This window comes from Pimephales promelas, chromosome 7 (genome assembly GCF_988280905.1).
Source record: "Pimephales promelas chromosome 7, fPimPro1.hap1.1, whole genome shotgun sequence".
Classification (NCBI taxonomy): Eukaryota; Metazoa; Chordata; class Actinopteri; order Cypriniformes; family Leuciscidae; genus Pimephales; species Pimephales promelas.
The window spans coordinates 20,259,972-20,283,424 of record NC_142775.1 but is presented as its reverse complement, the minus strand read 5'-3'; the positions used below and the strand labels follow the sequence as shown (position 1 = coordinate 20,283,424).

Below are 23,453 nucleotides of genomic sequence, written 5' to 3'. Positions count from 1 at the left end.
AGGGTCGCATTAGAAGATTGTGCTCCGTTTCAAAGGGCTGATAGTGGCTCCTCCCTCTCTGTACCTTGTGACAACAACAACTCATCCACCGAGAAGAGGCACACTTTTCTGCTCATTTTCTTCCTGTCATTCTCTCTCAATCTTTCTCAGAGCCCTAATTTCAGCACGGCACTTCTCCACATCCATTCGCGCGTCGGCGGAGCGCACCCGGGTGGGATTTCTTCTTCTTTGCGCTACTTTTGCACACTGGCTCTCCTTCCCGTCTGAACTTATTTGATAGGTGCAGAAACACCATGGCCGTACCGGCTGCTCTGATTCCCCAGTCGTCTCTGGTCCAGCCGTGTCCGATCTCAACTTCTTCGTCAGCATCATCAGCATCATCATCATCATGCTCCGCGACCGCAGCATCATCATCCTCGCCCTCGGCCACTTCTGCGTCTCCCTCTCAGTCAGCGACCCAGAATCTGTTCCGCACGGATCTGCTCAGCTCCAACACCAGCAGCATCTCACTGGCCGGCAAGCCCGTGTACTCGACCCCGTCCCCAGTTGAAAACACCCCGCAGAATAATGAGTGTCGGATGGTGGAGCTTAGGGGCGCCAAGGTGGCCTCTTTCACAGTGGACGGACATGAGCTCATCTGCTTGCCCCAGGCGTTTGACCTGTTTCTCAAACACCTGGTCGGGGGTCTGCACACCGTCTACACCAAACTTAAGCGGCTGGAGATCACGCCGGTGGTGTGTAACGTGGAGCAGGTCCGGATCCTGCGCGGACTGGGGGCCATCCAGCCCGGTGTCAACCGATGCAAACTCATCTCCAGAAAAGACTTCGAGACCCTCTACAACGACTGCACTAATGCCAGGTCAGAACAAGTGCGACTCTGTTAGGGCTCCAAATCAATAGAGAAGTGAAGCGAACCATACAGTACAAAGTAAAACGAATGTAATGTGCGGTAGCCTAATATGTGGAACATTTGCAAATACTTTCACATTTGTCTTTACGCTTTAAAATATGTTCCACTTAGAACTTAAAATAATTGTACAGTCGGATGCAATTGTTTTAAGTTCAAAAAACAACTTTTTTGTAGTTTATTTAGGCTACTGTTATTTCTATTGTGGCATCAATAACTTTATTCTTAAGAAGTTCTTGATAAGCACATGGATCTTTGCTAAACCGAAGGTGTTGAAAAAAAAAACATTTAAGAAACACATGTTCTTATATCATTAAAAAAAATATAATATATAGAAAAACTTGCAACTAATTTTAGAATACTATAAAGTAACTTATATAATAATATATAAGTAACTTATATAAATAATAAACTTTTTGAAATTGCAAACAAATAAATGCAAACAGTGTTGTACATGTGCAAAATAGGGTTTCTTTTTTCTTTAACTATTCACCACAATTAATAATTCATATATGACAGTTGGCTCAAACATGTTTTGTGGAAATCATGCACAAGTAACACGATAGCTTTTTTTCTTGTTGTATATTTTTATACTTAATTTTTATTGCACATTTTTAAGTCACCCTGCATGCATGTTGTAAGCAATATTGAGCATAAGAGGAAAATATTATTTGGTTTTCTGTTATTTGAGCAGGTTTAAATAAGCATGTTGGTCAGCATTATTATAATAGATGCTCTCTCCTATGTATTTATTGTCAGACATTTCTTTCTACTCTTTTCTTCCTCTGGGGAAAAATCAAATCATAGTCAATAAGTGCTTGTATACTTAATAGCAGGAGTGATACAGTGCTTGAAGGTACAAAATCACACAGGAAACAATTACAGCTTGTAACATCGGTGAATAATTCGCCCTGAAACTTTAATGTCACCCTTTAGTGATCAAGTGAATGGGCCCAATAATTACTAGAAAAAGTAAGCTAATTTAAAAATGTCAAGGTGTTGACAGCTCATCTGAAATGAAAACACCTTGCATGCAGCAATTCGATCCCAAGTGTTGTATAATTTCAGATAATGTGTAATAAGGAATTGCAGTGCTACAAAAACTGAACAATAAATCACAACTTTTTTTTTTTTTTAATGAATCACTTTATGATTAAAAAATATATATTGTGGATCAGGCACATGTTCGACATTGAACATGATGTTAATATCAATCTTTTAGATCTGAATGTCCACAATTGTAACATGATATTATTTCTCACCAACATAATATTAATATACAGTATATATAAAATAATAATAATAATAAAAATAAAAACACTATGATTTTCTTTTTTGGACAAGTGCCACTTTCATTCTGTGTGAGTGCAGATTAAAAACTCTTGTTAAATCACACGTTATTACACCATCACGTACTTTTGCAAAAAAAATAATAATAAAATAAAATAAAAAATAATATATATATATATATGCAATTATTATATGCAATAATTTATTAATTATATATATATATTTTTTCTTTCTTGTCATGCATATATTGGACTTCTTAATGCAATAATTACAGCTGCAGATTAACACCAAATGCATTGCATTATTTCGTATTAGTGTAAATAATGAAATTAAAGCATTGTCTAAAAATGCAATCTACATTTACACATTTAGGGGAATATGTAAATAAAAATAGATTGTATGTCAAGTGCGGTGTGTGTTTGTCCAGCAGCGGTGCTAAAGATGCAGTCTGCTCACTCGCAGTCTTTCCCATGCTGCCTGTACGAGCTCCTTCTGGGCCTGTGCTTGCTTTCAATCCGTGCGGCCCCCCGTCCCAGGGACCTGAGGTGATGGAGTGTGTGGTTTGAACTTCGGGGCTGGGAAAGAGAGTGGTCAGTGATGGGGTTAAAGGATAATGCAGTGCTACACATTGCTTTAATGACGCTAAAGTGCTGGCCTATTACTGCTGCAAAGAGAGGCCTGTAATTGTCTCTGAAAGCACCTGGTACTGCCGGTGTTATGCTGAAATCAATCACCTCCTCCATGTCTGCTTCCCATTTGGAGGATTACATCATTTGTATGGACAAAGGTATCTGCTCGGATGGAACACAAACACACCGACTCTTATTTACAGTGTGGATTTAATGTATCTACATCTGCTTTGATTCTCTTTACGGGGAAGGTCAGCACGCTAAGTCATAACTCTTGCATGGACGTGACTCGGGGGGCTGTTACTTGCTCATATTTTGGATTTTATAGAAGGATAGTTTCTTTGTCAAAGCAGTCTAGATAGTTATGATAGAATGTTATGTTTCGCTATATTAATTTAGTTTTTTTTTTTTTGGAGAACTTTAGAGAGGAGTGGTGCAATGGGTTGTGCGTACGCTGACAGCATAAGAGGTCAGGTTTGAGTCCGGCCTGCAATGTGTTTCAATCCTGTTTAAAAAAAAAGAGATAATTAAATAAAATGGCCTAAGCACTAGCGAGCTCACTTTTCCAGCATGCTGCTCGGCTTCCAGGGTGCTGAAGAAGTGCTAATAATCCTCTTTGCTCCGGGATAACAGCGGCCTTACATCTTTGTCTGCTCACGTTAAAAGAATTCCCCACGAAGCGGAGTCAGACTCGCCCCGTTCTCCCTTCCGCATGAGGACGTGTTCCTCCGGCTCCCCCCTCCTCGTTCTCCCGGGGACCCTCGGCCCAGATTAATGAGCACCTTCTGCCGCCGAACAGATACGGGGCTGTAATCTCTCTGCTTCCATAGAAGTTATGAGTCTGCCCCGTGAGAAGCAATACTTCAGCTACTTGTTTTCCGTTTTATTTTGTCCATTTCTTGCCGCCTGGCGACATTTGAACTCTTCGCGAAAGGTTATTGAAACACCAGGGCGGTTGGGCTGGAGGTGAGTGCTGAGGCAGCTGTTACGTTGGAGGGTTTGTCAGGATGCGTACGGCCCAGGCGGTTAATTGACAGTTGTTGTCAACAATGGAAGGTTAAATGGATACTATTGAATGCAATTAAATTGAAATGAATAAAGAGTATGTCCTCAAGTGTGTTCATTTAATTAGGTCTTAAATGATATTTTAGTTGCATTTTTACCTTTATAGTTCAGTCACAGGAGCATCACGGTTTGACTAAATATTTTTGTTTGTGTACAACACAGACTGGCATATTTACAGAGGAGCGTCATTATTTTGTTTAGCACTCAGGGGTGCGTCTTAACACACAGTGGCAGATTTTATCGCTCTTTTTTCCCCTCCCTCTCACTCTCTTTGCAGTGCTCTTCTGATATATTTGTTTTCGACAAGGCACGGATGTGTTTACAGGTACTCATGGGAAATCTTTGGATCGAATTCAAATCATTCCCAGTCAGAGTGGGTGCTAAGATACCCGTCACCCAGCAACCACATCCAAGAGGGAGCTGAGGCGATAATAACTTCAAAAAACAGAGAGACAGATGCTGATTAGGATGAAAGAGTTGAGGGGGGATGTGTGTGTGTGTGAGTGTGTGTGTGGAGGGGATGCATGTTAAAAGGCTTGTTAAAATCACAGATTCATTGTAGCACTTTCTTACAAATCATACACATGATTCCATATTCCTCACTTGCGATCAGTGCTGATGGATTGAAAATGAAGCGGATAAACAATCTGGTTTTTATTTTTTTCCGTTCCCCGTGAGTCACTGGAGCTTTCCTTGATGGGATTAGCCACGTGTGTTCAAATTAACTGTGCTCTTGGCATCCGTCGTCATTGCGAGACGAGACAGCAGAAGATAGAGCTTGTTATGAACGTGACTCTGTTAAAAGAAACTTGATACCTCTATTCAGTTGAGGTTCATTTGAAACAGTTCTAGGAAAATATTCAATTCTCTATTCAAGATCTCCTATTTCCTCTATTCAAGCCGTCACACGCTTTAAATTTCGATGACAGAAATTTTGTTCTTGACATTTGACCTCCATATTAAAAGGATAGTTCACCCAAAATCTGTCTCAGTTTATCTACACTCATGTTGTTCTAAATCTTGTTTTCCCCCTGCGGAACATATTCTGAAGAATATTGTCATACAATGAAAGTCAATGGGGTCCAAAACAACATTTGAAGAGTTCAGATGCAAAAGCCTCTAAATGCCATTTGAAATTTTCTTCTTTAATGATGATTTTTATCAAACTTGTATATTTAAGTTCAGTAATTTCACTTAAATAACAATTAATAGGTAATCTTCATTGCCATTTAAGTGAAATCACTGAACTTAAATATACAAGTTTGATAAAAATCATCATTAAAGAAGAAAATTTCAAATGGCATTTAGAGGCTTTTGCATCTGAACTCTTCATTTACAATTCAATTGTTTGGCATTTACATTTTTCAAAAAAAGTCTTCTTTTGTGTTCTGTAGAAGAAAGTCATGCAGGTGTGGAACAACATGAGTAAACCTGTCCCTTAAAACAATTGCAATGTTAATTGCGCGAATTGCGGACGTTCATGATTTTTAGAACAGGTTGCGGTGACCGTAAGTGATGGCGCTAGTCATCAATCAGTCTCAAATCAAACAAGCAAGTGTAAGTGTGTCAAATCATCTGCAGGTTTCTTTTTTTCCTGACCACCAGAAGTATGAGATGAGACAGGACGGTGACACTAGCCACCAAAGTCACATCTGAGACAGATTGCCGGTGGAAAAAGCAATGCATTATGAGCTCTCTGACTCGGAGCCCTGGCATGTCTTTAGCCACCATCCCTTCCACATTACAGCATATTTAGGAAGCAGTTCGCAGACCGCTGACGCTCACGCAGGGACGCTAACCACTACTGACACAAGTTAGAGGGAGCAGATGAGATTTCTTGATTGGAGAGCGATTCCGGGCCTTAGCTCGGCTCTGTCTAATATGGTCACATAAAGAAATTGATTTTCCCCAGAAATTAATTAATTTTTCATATAGCCCAAAGCTGGAGTTTAAAAAGAGAGTGCACTTTCTGGTTTCCTATTTTCCTCCTTTTTTAAAGAATTATTGCCTAATCATATTAATACTTTTGCCCTAAGGATAGAAAGATGATTGTACAAATGCATTTGGAAATATGTATCGCTGAGTATTTATGATTAAATTATGCAAATAACTCGGCTCTCATCCTTCGCGGACCCAGATTGTCTAATTAGGATTGATATGCCGAGTGGATGTTCGCGAATCTGAATACAAGCATGTCCAAAGAGCAGAAAATTGGAAATGACAAGGCCGGAATCCTTAAAGTTTTTTTTTTTTTTTTTTTTTTTTTACCGTCTAATTCAGCGTATCCGTATCAGGAGTTAATTTTCCCTGGCTTCATTTTCGTGTTGAAGCTGACATGAGAAAAAAAAAAAAAGAAGAGGAAGAATACTTCAGGGAATCAATCTCAATTGGGATTCCAGAAATTTCCTCTTCTTGTTTTTCCCCCTGACTTCAAGATCATATCAAATGATGAATCTCCTCCTATATAAACTTTGTTCATCTTATCACGGAAATATCTGCGTTGTTTGAACTTAACGGCCTCCTCTTGTCCTACTCTACTGTGATAAAAGTGAATGATGGGAAATCTACCCTGTACAGTGATATTTACTCTGTTATAAAATGAAGGAATGTCATGATGGATGTTTTATGAGCTCTGGTTTTGAAAGAGGACAGCAAAAGCTGGATATTTAAGTTTGAACCGCTGTCATAAACGGCGTCAATGAGATGCGGTCAGCAGGTTTTGGCGGGACTGCGGTGAAGGACAGGTGACTGCTGAGGTCTCGAGGCTGTTTTCATTTAGGTCAGAACAAGCGCCACTTTACAGCGCAATGAGAGCACCATAACTCCATTAAATGAAAACAAAAGGCTCTGGAGAGCTAGAGACACTTTTCCTAGGACAAAATAAATAGAGCTCTCAATTCAATTCACTTCAAGCTCTCCTGCAAAAATGAATTATATAATTAAAGTAGGCCTACCTTTGATAAAACTGCTTCAGAACTCCGCCATAAATTATATGTTTAGTAATTCATAAATAATCCATGAAATATGCTTAACAGGGCATGTTAAGAGTTTTTTTGCTCCTTAAAAAATACATTTACATCGTTTCTGTGCTTCCGAAACAACAGAAGAGTCCCTATCCAGTAAGATCATTCAAAGGAATGAAAGAAAAGAGGAAGTTATCCGTGTTTTTTCATCTACATTCCTCTTTTAGCAGTGGGACAAAAGACTCCTAACACCTCTAAAGGTATCTCATAAAGTTCTGATTGTTATCTAATCTTTACCTGGCCCACAGCTAATGACACTCGAGAATAGAATGAGCTCAAAGCGTGATGGGCCTTTGACAAAGCTGAGACACCAGGCCTCTCTTATGAAGCTGGAATCCTCACGGACCGCACAGAAGCCTATCAAGTCAATTTAGCACAATTGAATCATAATAGAAAAGCCAAATTTCAGTGCTCGTTGCCGCTGAGGATCCCATATGTTGCCCATATTGATGCGGTTGTTGATGTGTTTGTATCTCACCTTTTGAGGAATCATCTTTTCTTTAGTAGCTTTTATTTCTTTTAATTCGTCCATTGCATTGATGTAACTATACAAGCGTCAAGATATGCGCGACTGTGCTCCTCCCACGTTTGAATGTATGAATCATTCTAAAATGCGTCTGTAGCCTCTTTATGAAAACAAAGCAAACGGTTAAGAGACCTTGTAGCTCGATCATGGTATGCCAATGAAGGCCAAAGTGAATGAGCGACGCATAATACGCAACTCTCTGCAGGGGAAACATCTCAACTTGCAATGCAGCCCATTTAAAACAACTGGAAATATATATTTTTTCTTATAATAATCCCTAAACCGCCGAAACCCTCAATGGGCTGTACTGTATTTCATTATCAGCAAACAAAGGTGTTGTTCCTTTGAAAGCTATCCAGAGCTTCTCACATTGCTGTTGTCTAAGTCCAGTGAGACAGGCATTCTGATAACTCTTTCTATGATGGTCCGCTTGAGTTTCTCCTGCAGACTCGAATGTCAGCTATTCGCTTTAAAAAAGAAAGCGTTTTTTTTTTTTTTTTCCATAGCAAGTGGCTGTGGTACCCGGCTATTATTACTCTCTTCTTAAAGACTGACAGTTTGCTCCAGAGAGACATGACACCAAACTCATCTGCTGGAGGCGTACCACTGCATTTCCCGTCTGTCCAATCAGATATTTGTAAACTGACGACACCTGGCAGGAGAAGGTAAATGGTGAGCCCAGAGCTGTAGCAGACACTGTGTTCAAGCCTTTGTGTGATGGAAATATACCAGACACAATTACATGCACAAACACACTCTCATATACACTTGGAATAATTCGTATGAGATGGTGAAAGCGCCATAACAACTTAGATCACCTTAGATCTTACAAAAATGTAAAAGTACTTTTAAACGTTTTCATATTACATTAGTTTTGGGGTTTGGGTAAGGGGTTGTTTTTGTACAATGTTTGTGCGACCATCTCATACAAATTATTACTTTTTTTTGCGTGTGAGACCAGGTTGGAGACGGATCAAACCATAAAAATATATATATTTCTCAGAGGTGGCTCTTTTATAGTTCTTCCATATATCTTTTATCTTAAAATGAATTATAGAAATATATTTACTGGGGTTGACAAAAGTGCCCATGCGTTTTTCATTTGAAACTGTAAAATGTCTACTTTTATTTGTTTCCACTTACAATCAAAATAAAACTTTTATAAAATAAAGAAAACAAACAGGGTGTGCTTTCTGCCGTCTCCATGAACTGTTTTTCTGGAGCACGTCACAAAAATGAAACAAAACTCAGGGAATACTTCAGTATACATTTTAGTGTAAATATTAGATGCTAAAAATGTATATATTTAATGTATGCACAGTATGTGTAACTGTAAAATTAATGTGAATTGCATAACTCACATAATTTATAAGAATTTTATGGAAAATGTTCATATTGAGCACATCTCGTACTTTTTATTGCACAGTTTGGGATATTGTTTATTGTTTTTCCTCCCTAAAACTCTAGGGAAGATGCTTATGAGATTAATAAGGTCTTTTGCTCTCATTTATTCTCATTTAGAAACTAAACAGAATAAGAAAAGGAATATCTCTTTCCCATGATATTTTGTTGTCTTTTCACAAAGAAAAATGTCTTTTCCATTTTTTCTCTGTTCATTTTAAGAAATGCCAAAGTTTTGCCCATCCCATGCTCATACTTGTATCCGAAAGGATTATGTTACTAATGATTCTGAATGTGGATTTATTTCAAGACATGACGTCACGAACAGATGATTCAGAGAAATCGATTCCCTTGAAAGTTCTGCTTTCATTTCAAAGCCATTGTAGACTAGGTTCATGGCTGTTCATACATTTACATATTTACATTCATGTGCTCGGGAGAGAGAATATTCTTCCAAAGTGCCTTAAAGAAGGATAATTTATTCTAGTTGTGGATCCGGTCTCACATTTTAAACTCTGTTGTGAGCTGTGTCTCCATTCAGACAGCTTATGCTGTGCTAATACAGCATTCCAAGCATAATGTGTCTGTCCACATCTATTATCCCGCTCTGGAACAGGCAGTGTGATATCCGTAAACTTCACATATGAATAGGCTCAGCTGAAAAGGAGAATGAATTAAGTCAAGCTGACATCGCATGCCAATAAGCTTTGTTTCATTCCCAGTGCAGTATTCATTTGCGGCACAGAAAGATTTATTGCATGATTGACAATTATGAGAGGATGACCTAGTTTTTTGTAATGGAACAAAAATGGTTTTCATGGGATGCCACTGCCTGTCTGTGTATTCTGTGGGTGCCAACCAAGTAATAAGTAGGTTTTCTCACCAACTGAAACTGTTTTTTTTTTTTTTTTTGGAAGGGGGGTGGATGGTGACAGTGAATCACAAAAGTGACAGTGAATCACTTTACTTTTGTTCAATATATTTTGTCTAGGATAATTCAGTATTAAGTGTCAGTGGTCCCTATAGACATCAGCTCCCTTTAAGCTAATACATTCAATTTGCTCCTCAAAGTTATTTTCAATGCGATTTGACATGGTTGTCCCTGCAGGCGAGCACTTAAGTAACTTTATACATGGAGGGGGTATGGTATAACCATTCAGTAAGCTACTAAACTGTCTCCTGCACTTCTGAAGCCGCCCAACAACCCTGCAGACAGTTATGTCTACTTAACCAGAGCCATTTTCATTGGGATCTGGCTAATATTTCATGATTCATGCATTTTTGATTTTACCTTTCTATTAACTGTTTTATTCAGCTCAGTAAAGCTCATTACAGCTGTGAGGAGGGCTCCTGCCCCCACGGGACCATTGGTTGAGTGGAACCACAAATGGCACAAGCAGGGTTTAGCCAGAAGTTAATATCCTGCAAAATTGTTTCTGAGTAGCTTGGTAGAATACGGATGATTAAATGACACGAGCAGATCAAAAAAACGTTTTCTCTGACTACAAAGTGTTAAGTGCCGGTGCTTTCAAGCGCTGCAGATCTCCCTAGGTTGCCATTAAGTGGAATAGGACTTATTTAATGGGAAAGACTGTCCTGCCAAGAAGGGAGAAGGGAACACAGAGCACAGTGGAAGCTTTTTGTGTGTTTGTGTGTGTGTGTGTATATATATATATATATATATATATATATATATATATACAGACATTTACACACCTCTGGGTAGTTTATTTATTAATTATAATGATCAAATCATTATAAATAAATCTTTACATATCAATATATCTGTTTGTGTTCCAGATAGACTTTCAGTCGTTGAATTAGTGATGTGTATTTTAGTGATTTTCTCCCAGTTACATCATCACGTCAGTAGGTGGCAGCACTGATTCTGACACTATATCTGACATAAAAAGATATGGTAAAATTAATTAATTAGTATTATACTAATGTATGATGGAACTCTTTCAGAGCTCAAAGCATGATAGGCCTTTGACAAAGCTGAGACACCAGGCAAAGAAGCCTATCAAGTCAATTTAGCAAAATTGAATCATAATAGAAAAGGCAAATTTCAGTGCTCGTTGCCGCTTGGATCTCATTTTCGCCACCTTTTGAATTCAGCTCCTATGACTATCGTATTCATGAGTGAGTTATTAAATCATTCACTCAAAGATTCGTTCAAACTCACTCTTGTTCACACTTGTTCAACTGTTTTGATTTGAGTCATTGTATCATTATTGAAAAAAAACACTGATTTGTATATGAATGCTGCTGTTTTGTGCTGCTTGGAGACGCGCAACAGCATTTATATTTGTTTTGAATTATTTTCACTGGTGAAACAAAAATGGCAACTGTCAATAGTGTGTCTCAATGAAAACAATACAATGCACTGTCATGTCCATGATCTGCATTCAGAACAAATCGCGCCCTTCTTTGTGTGATATTTGGGCCAAGCTGCGCTACATTTGCAGTGTTGACAATGCACAGTTTCCTGAAAGAGAGAGAGAAAAGAAACAGTTTGTCTCACTGATTATTTATGGTACAGCAGTTTAGCTCTTTTAGCAAGCATGTATTTTTGTGTAGCGACTTGACCTTTTGTTGCGGCCAGAGCGTTATCCGATTCTTTTCTCTTTGTCTTCAGTGCAGCAAATTCCTAAAGCTTCACCTTATGGTGAACAAAATGTGAACAGACACAGTTTCCTCGTCTATCTCTAGTCCTCCTCCCAAAGATAAAATTATATGTTAGCAATTCCGAGAAGACAGATTAAAGGTTGTAAAATGGAGTATGAGGATTTTGCAGTTATCAAATGTCCTCTCACTCTTGACCTTTCAAATGTCAGAAAAGGAATGTGAGACAAAATCAAGCTCACAGATCTGATTACACGGATCAAAAGTGTCTTTACGCTTCTATCAGTGACAGGGATGTTTAATTGGAGGATACTGGGGAGGGCAGCTAAAACAATACATCATATTTATGTCTTCTGTGCTTTTTTTGTACTTTAAGTATATTGTGCTGGAAGTTGTTGGGGCATTATGTAATTTTCCCTTGATAAAAGAAGCTCTTCGGGCAGCTGTGTCTCTTGCTAGTCTCACAGTCACATTCCAAATAGTCTATATTATTTCAAGAGTTGCAGCTCTGAGTGGGGCCCTCAAATGCGTACTTTAAAAGAATGGCACACATGCTCACGGCTATGATATGTATATTCGTTTTTTGCCATGGAAGGAGATTTGAGACAGGATAATTAAAGGTGCGCTTCTCAAAGGGTCAGGGTCAAGCCAATAGGAATGTCAGAGACTTGCGAGGCTATGACAGCTCTTTTCAACAGGCCACGGTGGACTGGTGCAGGCAGAGATAGCGCAGCGCCCTAGAAAGGGCAGCACGCTGACAGCTCTCCAGCCACGCCGTCCCAGCAGGAAGGCATCAGTTTGAGAAACAGATAGCAAGCGAGGCCGTCGGTGGCGCGGACCGAATCGGGACAGATTAGGCGTGGCCCGCGGGTCAGCCTGTTCCCACCGTTTTGCTCGTGGCCTCCTGGACCCTGGAGTGTTATTAATAAAAGACAGGGCCAAAGTGCTCATTGAAAATCTCAAACTCACCTCTTTCATTAGTGTAGTTGCTAGCACACCAACACACTATTAGTATTCTAGCTGTGGACACTAGTTGACATGTAATGTGCCCTACAGTTGTCTTGTTGGAACTTTCTTTTTTTCCTATTTTTAACCTCTGTAAAGTTAAGGTGGATCATGCCATTTTTTATGTTAATATTTTTCTATCTCAGACAGCTAGTGGTCTGCCAATATATCCCCAGGGCCAAGTAGAGGTTGAAATTTGGTTATTTATTAATTATAAATATCAACTTTAAGTTTGGCTATTTCGACAGTTTGTGCAAGTCTTTTATCTTGACATTGATCATGATAAGATCCATTTGAAGGATACAAACCATCTGAATTAAAAACAGGAGGAAATTTATGCGTTACCGGACAAAAACAATGGGCTCTATGCACGGCGTTATTTCCGGTGAAGGATTAAGGATGCTCGATAACTTCCGCCGATCATGATGTCCAATGCAATACCGAGAATTTATATTGAATTGTATACTCCATGGTTATACTAATGAAACGTTAGTCACAAAAACAGATAAAACAGACACCCCTTGTTGTGTTTATGCTTCTTTTTACAATTATATTAAATAAACATAACTATATATAAAATTACATCTAAACGTATGTACGTTTCGTTTCAAAGACGGGAGAACAGTAAATATTGAAGACTCTGCCATAATCCCGTTTTCCTCGGTTTTCCTCCGCTTTAATCTACACAACCGGAAATGGACGAGCATCCTTACGTCAAATGCGGAACTTATGCGTGCATATAGCCCATAGAGACACTTTAACCCTGTTGTGCCGTTTCTAATCCGATTCTCTGTTCCATGATAATTGTTATATCATACAGTATATGCCATTACATATTCAATTATAGGTATATCAAATACTGAGAAAAAAATCTATTGGAAAGTATTTAATACAAAAAAAAAACATAATTAGATTTTCGAATTATTAAATTAAACTGCTAAATAAATGTTCTTTGTTTTTGGGACTTTTCACACGACACCGTTTTCAAATAAAAATGGAAAACTTTTTATGAGTTTTAGGGCCGTAAAAGCGCAAACTTTTGAAAACAAGTTTCAAAGTGCAAGTTTTTGAAAATTATACCGTTATCGTCTGAATTTGTGAAAAAGGTGACACATTGCCAACTACTGGCCTGGCATGCTTAACAGAGCTTTTATTCATTTTCACAGATCTGTGTGAACCGGGATCTGCTTGTACAGTATGAGAAAATGCGACTTTTAAGTTTTCAGTACATCGTTATCATTCGCGTCTGCCGCCCGAGTTGAAAAATCTGTACTTTGGTGTCAATTCGCACATTGTTAACTAAATCAGGAGCCTAGCTATCTATGTATCATCAAGACAAATGACAGATTAGATGGATGAAGGCGAGGGTGATCCTCGCTCCGATGCGGGACAATCGGTCATCAAACTGAACGCGGGACAGGCGGAAGTACCGCTGACAATGGCCGTCATCCAGCGCAGCTCCTGAAACCAGCAAATGGTGAAACTCGCCAAACGGTTCGCCTCTAAAGGGTCCGGTGGACACAAATACGGCGACGATGAACCCCACGCCGCTGTTCTGCTCTCCAGAGAAAATACAGAGCGGTGACTCTCTCGATGAATGCTCAATCAACATAAAAAAGATGGCCACCGACAGGTTTCGATTCTGACACGAGTAGCGCGTCAAATTCGCGTCAATTCAATTCTGTTAATTCGCACGTCAAGAGTGAAACTGACGCGCGTATTAAAAAAAAGCCAAAAGTTTGAAGCGAAATTTACGTGCATCAGTTTCACTCTTAACGCGCAAATCAACACAAAGGGGTCAAGCGTCAAACTAGACGTGGTAGACGCAAATGTGACGCGCTATTCGCGTCCGGTTTGAACGCAACGTTAGACTTTTCTGTCAGTATTAGTTAAGTACACTTAAGTGTAATTTTAAGTATTTTTTCTGAGAGGTGCATAAAAGTAGACTGATTGTATACTTTCTTATTTTTAGTTTAAAAGAAGTATACTTATAGCACATATTTTTTTTGTAACGGTAAACATAACCCTCATAGCGTTGTAAGCAGATAGCATGAAAATGAATTCTCCAATTGAATGTAAAATTGTTATTAATTGCCAATAGAGAGTGTTGAGTAAGCCATTTATAATTGCTCCAAAAGTTTGGTTGACTGCTCCAAAAAGTATAAACTTTTTGGCTTTGGCACTTTCACAACTCTGCTCTTTTTGTTTTGAATGTATTGACCAGTCAACATAGCAGCGAGTGAGTTTGGGGGCTAATGGTTTGTTCAACCATTGGCAGATTTCGGAAAACCTGTTTGAAAACAGTAAGTATTCACTTTTAACTGGGTCTCTGTTAATGTAGTGAATTTGTCACAGTAAATATCTCTATTTCAACACGTTAAGTGAGGATATCTGTACACACAGAGATAAACCGTGCTCGCATAACTCTCTCCTTACCTTAAACGATGACTGGTGTCATACCTGTCATGTGTTTAAAAGGAAGCATAACATGATAGAGCAAGATCTCCGATCAAGATGTGCAGGTTTGCGGCGGACATGATTTATATGCCATGCCTCAATAAAAAGGATGTCAACTTCAGGCCCTAATGAAAGCTCTTGAACGGATCGGAGGAAGTGAGATATGTTGACAGTAAGCATGCAAATGAGGTTAAATGTGTGCAAACTGAAATGAATCACCTCCCGTCTCTGCCATTTATTCAGCAATAAGCTTTTTGGTGATTACGTAGTGGCTCGTGATTCGTGACACATTTCTTCCTTTGTTTCAAACTGCTAACTGTATTTAATTTCACATCTTATCGGCCTAGGCTTTGTCTGTCTAGCGGCTCCTCCCGAGTCAAAGCGACCCCTTGAGATAAACTCTGTCAGACTCTGGGGTGATTTATTAAATTGTGATTTCTGTGAAGGATTTTAATGGGGGTGGGGTGAAGGAATACATTGCAGGTGGCTACCAGCTTCAGGCACTGTTTGTTCTCTGATACACCCGCTAAAGGTAGAAAAAAAAAAGAGAAGTACAAATCTGAGTGGGATTTCCTTCCTTTGTTGTGGCAAGAGGAGCCCCCCCGCCCCCCTGCAATCCCCCTTTAATTTCACCATTGCAGCAGTTGTTCTCAACAACTGCTGTTTAGAATCAAGACGGCTTGAGGAACTCTGGGCTATTTATATTATCCCGCGACCCAGAAGAGTAAATTTACATTCATGCAAATCCACTAGCGGACACCTAAAAGTGTCTCTGACCCTCTATCCAAATCTATAAGGGAAATGTACTGACCCAGTCTTAGCTCCATTTGATTAAACTAGTTTGCATCTCTTTTTGGCCCTGCACTTGTCTGCAATGCATGCATCATGCTAACTGCTTAAAGTGGTGCGTGCGTGAAAAATACACAAGTCAATGTATTATTAAAGCTAATTTACAGTTGAATATGATTAACCACGGCAGGCGTTTCATTTCAAGGTTGTGCTCATATGGCCTCGTCTTTTTCTCTGGCCGTAAATGGCAGGGGAACATGGCCCATAAAAGTGATATGTTACTTATTCTAGTGGTATCTGTGAATGGTGCTATAATTAGCGTCCGATGTTCACTATGTCATGCTTTTCTGCTTAGCTTTTTTTAGCCTGGTGTTTCCAAAGAAGAAATGCTTTTGTACATCCCAAACAATTTCATGTATATTTGTTGGCAATACATTTATTGTGTACATTTATGTGGTGTGCAAACCATCCATAGAAAAGCATGTGTGAACCCCTGAAGTCATTCTTTTTTCATAATTGTTCTAATATATATATATATATATATATATATATATATATATATATATATATATATATATATATATATATATATATATATATATATATATATATATATATATATGCTATGTATATGCTATTACTATGTTCATGAGTACTCTGTAGTGACAAAAATAGTGTGCATGCTTACTATATGTATTACGTAATCTGCAGGCTGCGCAAAACAACGGCTGTTGAGGTGTTTTTCAGATGACAAACGAGTCAGATAACACCAAAGCTTGTAATTTTCTTCTAATGAAAAGTAAGATGTTCTTACTTAGAAAATATTTGAAAACTTCAATAATTGCACTTTGGAACAATCCTATGAACTTCTTACGAAGTAATTTATCTTTAATTCTTAACCTCTTTCTTAATTCTATTCAGAATCGAATAGAATCGAGAATGACTTTTAAATTTCCCTGAAATTGAATTGAGGTAGCAAACAGGATGAAGAATTTCAGTTTGAATTTGAAACTGAAAGTAAGAATTTAAATGAATTAAAGTGACTGAAATGTTTACAGAATGTTTGAAATTCTCCTTAAAGAATATTGTATTAATATCTTATACAACTTTTCACATAATGTATTATCTTCTATGAATGTATTAATTTATATGAACTGCATTTCTTCCTGTCATGCCAATTCAGTTCAATTTGACATACAATAATAAGAAAAGCAATTCCTCAATTCTAAATGCACAACCCTATGTGAACTTCAAGATGGTCACGCGTCTATATAATCAGAAGCATTCGGTTAACTTGTCAAGGATCATCTGCCTAGCGCACCACACACACACAAAAAACAAAAACAACAACAAAAAAAAACCGGCTAGTCTCCTTTACAGCTGGATCCTGTGGCCGTCTGCTGTGATCCCCACGTCTCACATTTTCTATTGTTCTATGCTCGTCAGCATCTTTTGTCTTTTGCCGCTGATTTGTCTTTTGATCTGTTCAAGTGATTTATCTGCATGCACTCGGTTTTCGTGCAACGCTCACCCACTCGCCAAACACACCACCACCCCCTTCCCTTCAGCCTCAGGAAATTTGGAATGGGTCTCCAATAACCTTGGCAGAACCAAACAAAGCAGTAAACAAGCTGATCTGGTGTGTTTCGATGCTACCCTCCACCTTGAAATGAGAAATGAACACGAACGTGTTTCCCGTTCACCATTCTGTAAATGTAATACTTTATGTTTTTGTTTTGACATAAGAGTAACTGAACACTTTAATGAAGCTGGTCAGATCGTTTTAACTTCCATCTCCCTGCTTTAAGCTCCCCTGTTCGCCCATTTCAAGCCTGCAAAATCGCTCCAAGATCAGGGAGATCTGTGGAAGACTCTGATGTCTTGAGACTGCAACAGTTTTTCCTCTGTTTGCTTGGTTAAAAGCATTGTTGGTTGGGGGATTGGAGTTGACAACCCTGAGGGTATTAGAGCTGTTTGCCTTCTCTCTCGCGCGCCTTTTTTTTTTCCACTCGTCTGCAGCTGTTTGAGTCTCCTCCCGCCAGCTGTCAGTTAGACTCTCTCCGTAAACACCTCCACTACCACCTGCTTCCCACTGGGGAAATAGGTGTATGGTGGAAAAGTTTGAACAATACGGAAAGGCGGACAGGTGGAGAATCTGTATTCAGGCTGTGAGTCCAGGGTCTGACGAGGTAGTTAAGTGGCATCTCTGTCCAGGGTTTGTCAGAGTTACAATAATTCTAATTAGGAGTGCGGTGTTTGAAAAAGCGAAAGCCATTTTGATGAATTTGAAACTTGTGAAAGACCTGGACGCATAAATCAAAGACAGGAAACGGTTGAAGCTGCATCCACATTGCGGAATAAATGTAATTTTCCGTTCGTTGTTTGAAAATGCAGGTTCCTTATTCTGCAATTACAGCATAAAGCCACGATTTGACAGGGTGTGTGCGTGGTGTTAAGTTACTGTCTGAATGAGCAGTAAACCAGACAGCCATCTTTTCATCTGTCAATATAAGCATTAATTCTGTCTGTTGGAATGGCGCAGAGCCCGAGGAGAACTTTATTTAACTTTCTGTCATCATTCCAAGAGAAAATTCATCAATCCTGACATTATCTGAACGCAAATTGTGAGCGCTAATTAAAGAAATGGCCTACAGAAATTCTGATAACCTGAATGTTTTTCTGGCTGCTTGGCCAACGTGCTCCTTTCGCACAGGAAGTTATGAAAGTATTACATGCATCTCATTTGCACAATGAAATCCCATGCCTCTCTCAGTGTTTGTGTTCGAATTAGCGTAGCAGGTTGAAAAATGACCACCTCTAGGCTAGTTTCACATCAGTCTGTCAGATGCAAGTATGTACTACAGCCCTTTTTTGGGATTTATTTTTTGTTGTTGTTAATTTTGATTTAAGATTTGTATTTATGTTAAGCAGCCAAGAGTTGCAACATTCCAAACAAGTCATCTTACCCTAGACTTCCCCAATGCCTTTACCGCAAACCGATCCCACAGTCTTGGTCCTAGTTGAGTTATTTCCTCACCTCATCATTTCACAATTGCCGTTAGAGTGCTCTGTAAGTCAATCAGTGAGGCAATGGAACAAGTTTCACCAAGTGAGATTAAGGAGCGTTTTGATCTTGATAACAGACTTTGAAATTGTGACATGAAATGGAAAACAAAGCATGCAGGTTTTTATGCTGGAAAACAGGGAAGCAAGGGATGGAGGGTTATGATGTTAAGCAAAGCTCCTGTTTAGCGCTCGGAAGCCCCAGGCAACTGTAAGGCATCAAGGCCACCTGGGTGCGACTTTATTAAAGGATGAAATGAGAGGTCGGACGTTCCAGACCCTCACATGACATCCTGCTGCTGGAGCTGTACGCTGCCCCGCTCTCCTCCAGTCTGGCTTTTTTTGATGGGTTAGCCATGAAAGTGTTTTTCATTAGTCCCTCTGAGGGACCCTGGAATGCTCTTTTGCCAGCAAATCCTAATTTCATTGTTGATAGGTTTGTTAGAAGCATGCCGTGTCTATCATAGGCTTTTAATTAATGCTGCATGATGGGTTTGTGGGGAATTCGCAGATAGATACTTTTCTGTATAGCGTTCATCATTGTTTGAATATTTCATTTTATTTATTATTTTAGTTTATTATATTATGTAAAGTCTTCTCCTTCTTCTTTATTGAGGGTTGTACAAAAAGTTCTAATCAAGTGGTGCACACTCTTTTTTGCTGGCAAACAGTAACCATCAGGCCATTTAAACATTAAACATTTTTGAGTCATGCAACTTCAAAAAAATAATCTTTGAATACGAAAGTTAAAAAATAATATACCAAAATACCCCAAAATACTTATTTTTTTTGGTTGCATTAACTTTGTGGTTCATAGTTTTACTTGTCATAAATCCTAAATAAGAGTTTTGGCTGGTAGGTTTTGCATTTGTGAACCTGCTGAAATCTGATGGCAGCAATTCGGTTAAAACTTTATAGCACTTTTCATGGCTGTAGACTGTAAATTGATGAACTGTTTTTATAGCCGGGTCGCATCATGTCGAGCTCCTTATTATTGGCAGCCATGCTAGTGTTCTCGCAAACAGACACCTGTTTTAGCCACTCGAGCATGTATTTTCCTTTAAAGGGACGGGTTTAATTTAAGAGAAAAATGATAGCTTGTGAAAGTGCAATCTGTTGACATATTTCACTGTAGCATTATCGGTGCGTGCTGTGATTGGTCTTGTACAGCGTTATCATTTAACAGAGCGCTTTTAATGCTATCATTTAATTCTCTCTCTCTCTCCCTCTCACCGGCTCATTTGTATGCTGCTCTTTCGTAGTCTGTTTGGGCTAGCTTTAAGAAGCACAAAGCCTTTAATTGTGAGGTTTAACATTTTGCAATTAAAATCCACCCTTATTGCTCAGAGGAACGAATGACGAGGCTTTGATGTATTTTAATCAGCGGAGATGTATTGTACTTTAAGGAGCGTAGAGATCCCTGATACATTTCTGATTTTAAATCGACATCCTCTTCTACCTTTGAAGATGATAGCATTTCAAGCTGAAAGCACTGAGCTGGGGTCCCTTGAACCCTCCCCCTAGATAATAAAGATTTTTATCTTCCCGATTCTAAAGTGGACAAATAGGATTATGGGAGACATTTATATTTCAGCTAAACCAAGAACATCACAATGATTCCCCAGAGCATGAAGAATCAAATCTCCAAAGATGTAATAATTAATGGGAAAAGTTTGCACAAAGAACTTTGTGGGATGATGACATTCTTGGCGAAGCTATAGCATTTTGAGCGGTACAGCACCTTAGCTCGGCGAATAATTCGATTGGTGTTTTGCATCTGTGAGAACATCTGACTTTTCCAAAAGGCAAGCAGGAATTCACTAATAACAGATCTCCTCTGCTTCAGTTTCTCTTTGACAGATGGACTGTGCATGCTCAAATCGAATTGGGCTTTAATTGCATTGTGGCGTTTCAAATTTATCTGCTCCAAAGATTTTGTTTACAGGTTTAGGGGCTCATGAAATGTTTTTATTTTTTTATTTTCTAGTCCTCTAAACAGGAGACAACTGTAATTCCTGGATAATGTGGCATGGTTGTTTGTCCTGTGGGGATGAAACTGTTCAATAGGGCAGATTGTTTTTTTTTTTTTCTTCTTTTTTTTTTTCTCAATATGCACTTAAATGGTATACAGCTGCCTGGATGTTCTTTGGAGCTGCAGTGTCTGCTTGGTTGCACAATGTTCACATGATGGGTTTTCATTTGGATAGGTGGACACAGTGTAATCAAATTCCTTTCTGCTTCTGAGCTTGCCTCTCCTCTCACACATTTATGAACGCACTTTACATGTGTACACTAATGTCTTGCCTTATTAAGCCAGAGCCGTTGAATATCAAAGGCCTGTGTGCATGGTAAACAGAGCGCTTTTCTTTTATCAGCATTATCAAAACAAGCTGATGACGGATTCGTTTGATAATGTTTCTTCGACAAGAAAAAACTGCTTGTTAGCAGAAATTGTTTAATCGTGTTGAATTCTGGAGAGAAATCATCCAGAACACCCTTATAGACAATTGGTTACATGTTTTTCTCTGTAAACGCTTGTGTTATTGTTTTGTATGTTCATTATTAGCTCGTAGCGTGCCTCAGATTTTCCACTGAGTGAGTCATACTAATATTTAACTATTTTAAACCGAAGCCTCCATAGAATCATATTTCCATGTTGAGAGATTCAAAATGTCTTTGTCGAGAATGATGTTCTACTGTATGTTCTAATTAACAGTCCCTTCGAAGTCGTGGATGTTAAACCCTTAACCGCTGCGCTATAACGCACTGGAATGAGCTTGTGAAGAGCGAGTATGATTCTATCATGCCCTTTGCCACCCTCTCATTTGCCTCTTTTTGTGAGCCTGTAATATTTTTCATGTGCTTCTAATGAAGATTACCCCTCTCTACCATCCACTCACCTTATCGTTAGCCTGAGCTTTGCCCGCACGCTAATTGATGCACCCCTGCCAATTTCGACTCCGGCCCTGTCACTGACCCCCATTAAGAACCCGTCCTCCCCTTCTTATGGAAATCAGTCCCAGCGTTGTGAATCCTCCACCTCCAATCAGCTCCGCTCAAGTGGAGAAAACAGCCTCTCGTAGCTCATACCCAAGATCAAGCCTGGCTCTTATTGCTTTGTTCGCTATACAGTGGCGACTTCTCAAAGACACTGCAATCCCTTTATTTAGATTGTTCTGAAAACTTTTACAATAGAGAACGTTTGATAATTAGGACAAGGCAATTACAATGATAATCAAGTGATTTTCCATTTTTTTTTTTACAGTATGTCGCGCTCTTGTATTGACACCTAGTGACAGCATAACGCAACAACATTCGGTTTCAGTTATCAATGCTCCATTCTCAGTTAATCATGATTAACTAGACTTATGTTATTTTATAGATCATTTTTGTTAGTGATTTTGTTGCATTGACATGATGTTGATTAATAAAGCTTTTCAAAATTGTTAGTCTTTGTGTATAACTAAATTAAACGTTTTTAAAAACTACAAAGTGCACCTTTAAACCACTTCCCTTTCACCTGCAGGAGGAGATTTTATAGTAACTGACCTGTTAGCAATGATAGTTGTCATCAGCTTTATACATGCTGGCGTATTGCACCTGTTCTAATATCTTCATGCTGCGCACACCAAAGCATGTCCATGTGACGCCTCCCTAGCTTAACTGCTCTAATATAGATGCTGTATCGCAACCTCTAGATATTTACGGCTGAAACACTCCCATGTCAAGTTCCTCTTCACTATGTGATGTCAACACACATTCTACGCAGTTCTCTGGAAGCTTGATATTTTGAGATAACAATTCTGCTGCCCAGGTAGCTTAGTTAAGCATTGCATTTAAGATGCCTGAAATAGTGACGAGACATTTGATACCTTTAACTGGCAGCTAATATTATACTTAATCGATATGTCTTGAGGAAATGTCTTCATCTGTTGCCATTGTCTTCTGACTTTTCACTTTAGTATAATTCAGCTGTTCAACTCGCCTAATCCTGTAAAAGATTTCAGATTTCAACATTAGCCCCCCTTTTAGCCTGCTATCTGTTAGCGAAGTCCATTTATCCCATTTTCCCCACAGCAAATTGTTTCTGCGGCCAACTGAATACTGCCGGAAATACTTATTTCTCATTCCAGTCCCAAGTGAAGAGACCATGGCCCCTGTCTGTACTTATACAGATCTAAAACCGGCTTGGAGAAAGCAATCTGCCACTTGCTAGCCCTTGCAACATGTTTTTTTATAGTATCAATAGTCTGCACTCAGACTTGACATCACAACAATTGGGAATCACTTTCAGCTCTCTGCTCTGTGAGGGTAACAGCCAGGCCAGAGATTGAGATGGATACGGTATGGCAGTCTGCTCATGGGCTAGTCAATGTGTAAACAGCTTGGAAGTGATTCTGTGAGTGATATGCACTTTAGTTCTTGTAATACATGCCTTTAAGTTACAATGCAACAAAATGTCAATGGGTCTCATTAACTAATAATTGTTAAGTTGTGTACTTGTAGACTCAGAAAAGGTTCATTTAAAATGTCCACAGTGCATTTCACAATGTGGTTCAAGTAAACCATACGTTATGGGGACAAAATGTCCAGACAAAGATGGTAATATTTGAAATCCTTGCAGTTGTGGGGATATTTTTTGGTCACCATGAGAAAAACAGGTTATATAATAT

General features: G+C 39.0%; 1 protein-coding gene across 6 annotated transcripts in view; it reads left to right on the top strand.

Annotated features, from left to right (window-relative positions):
• The first annotated feature begins 96 nt into the window (after positions 1 to 96).
• dachd (dachshund d) overlaps positions 97 to 23,453 on the top strand; it is a 115,812-nt gene continuing 92,455 nt past the window's right edge. For all 6 annotated transcript variants that reach the window (XM_039655384.2, XM_039655383.2, XM_039655382.2 and 3 more), the window contains exon 1: positions 97 to 859. In XM_039655384.2, coding sequence (XP_039511318.1) covers positions 294 to 859 — 566 coding nt within the window. In that variant the 5' untranslated portion in view covers positions 97 to 293. The remainder of the gene's footprint in view (positions 860 to 23,453) is intronic.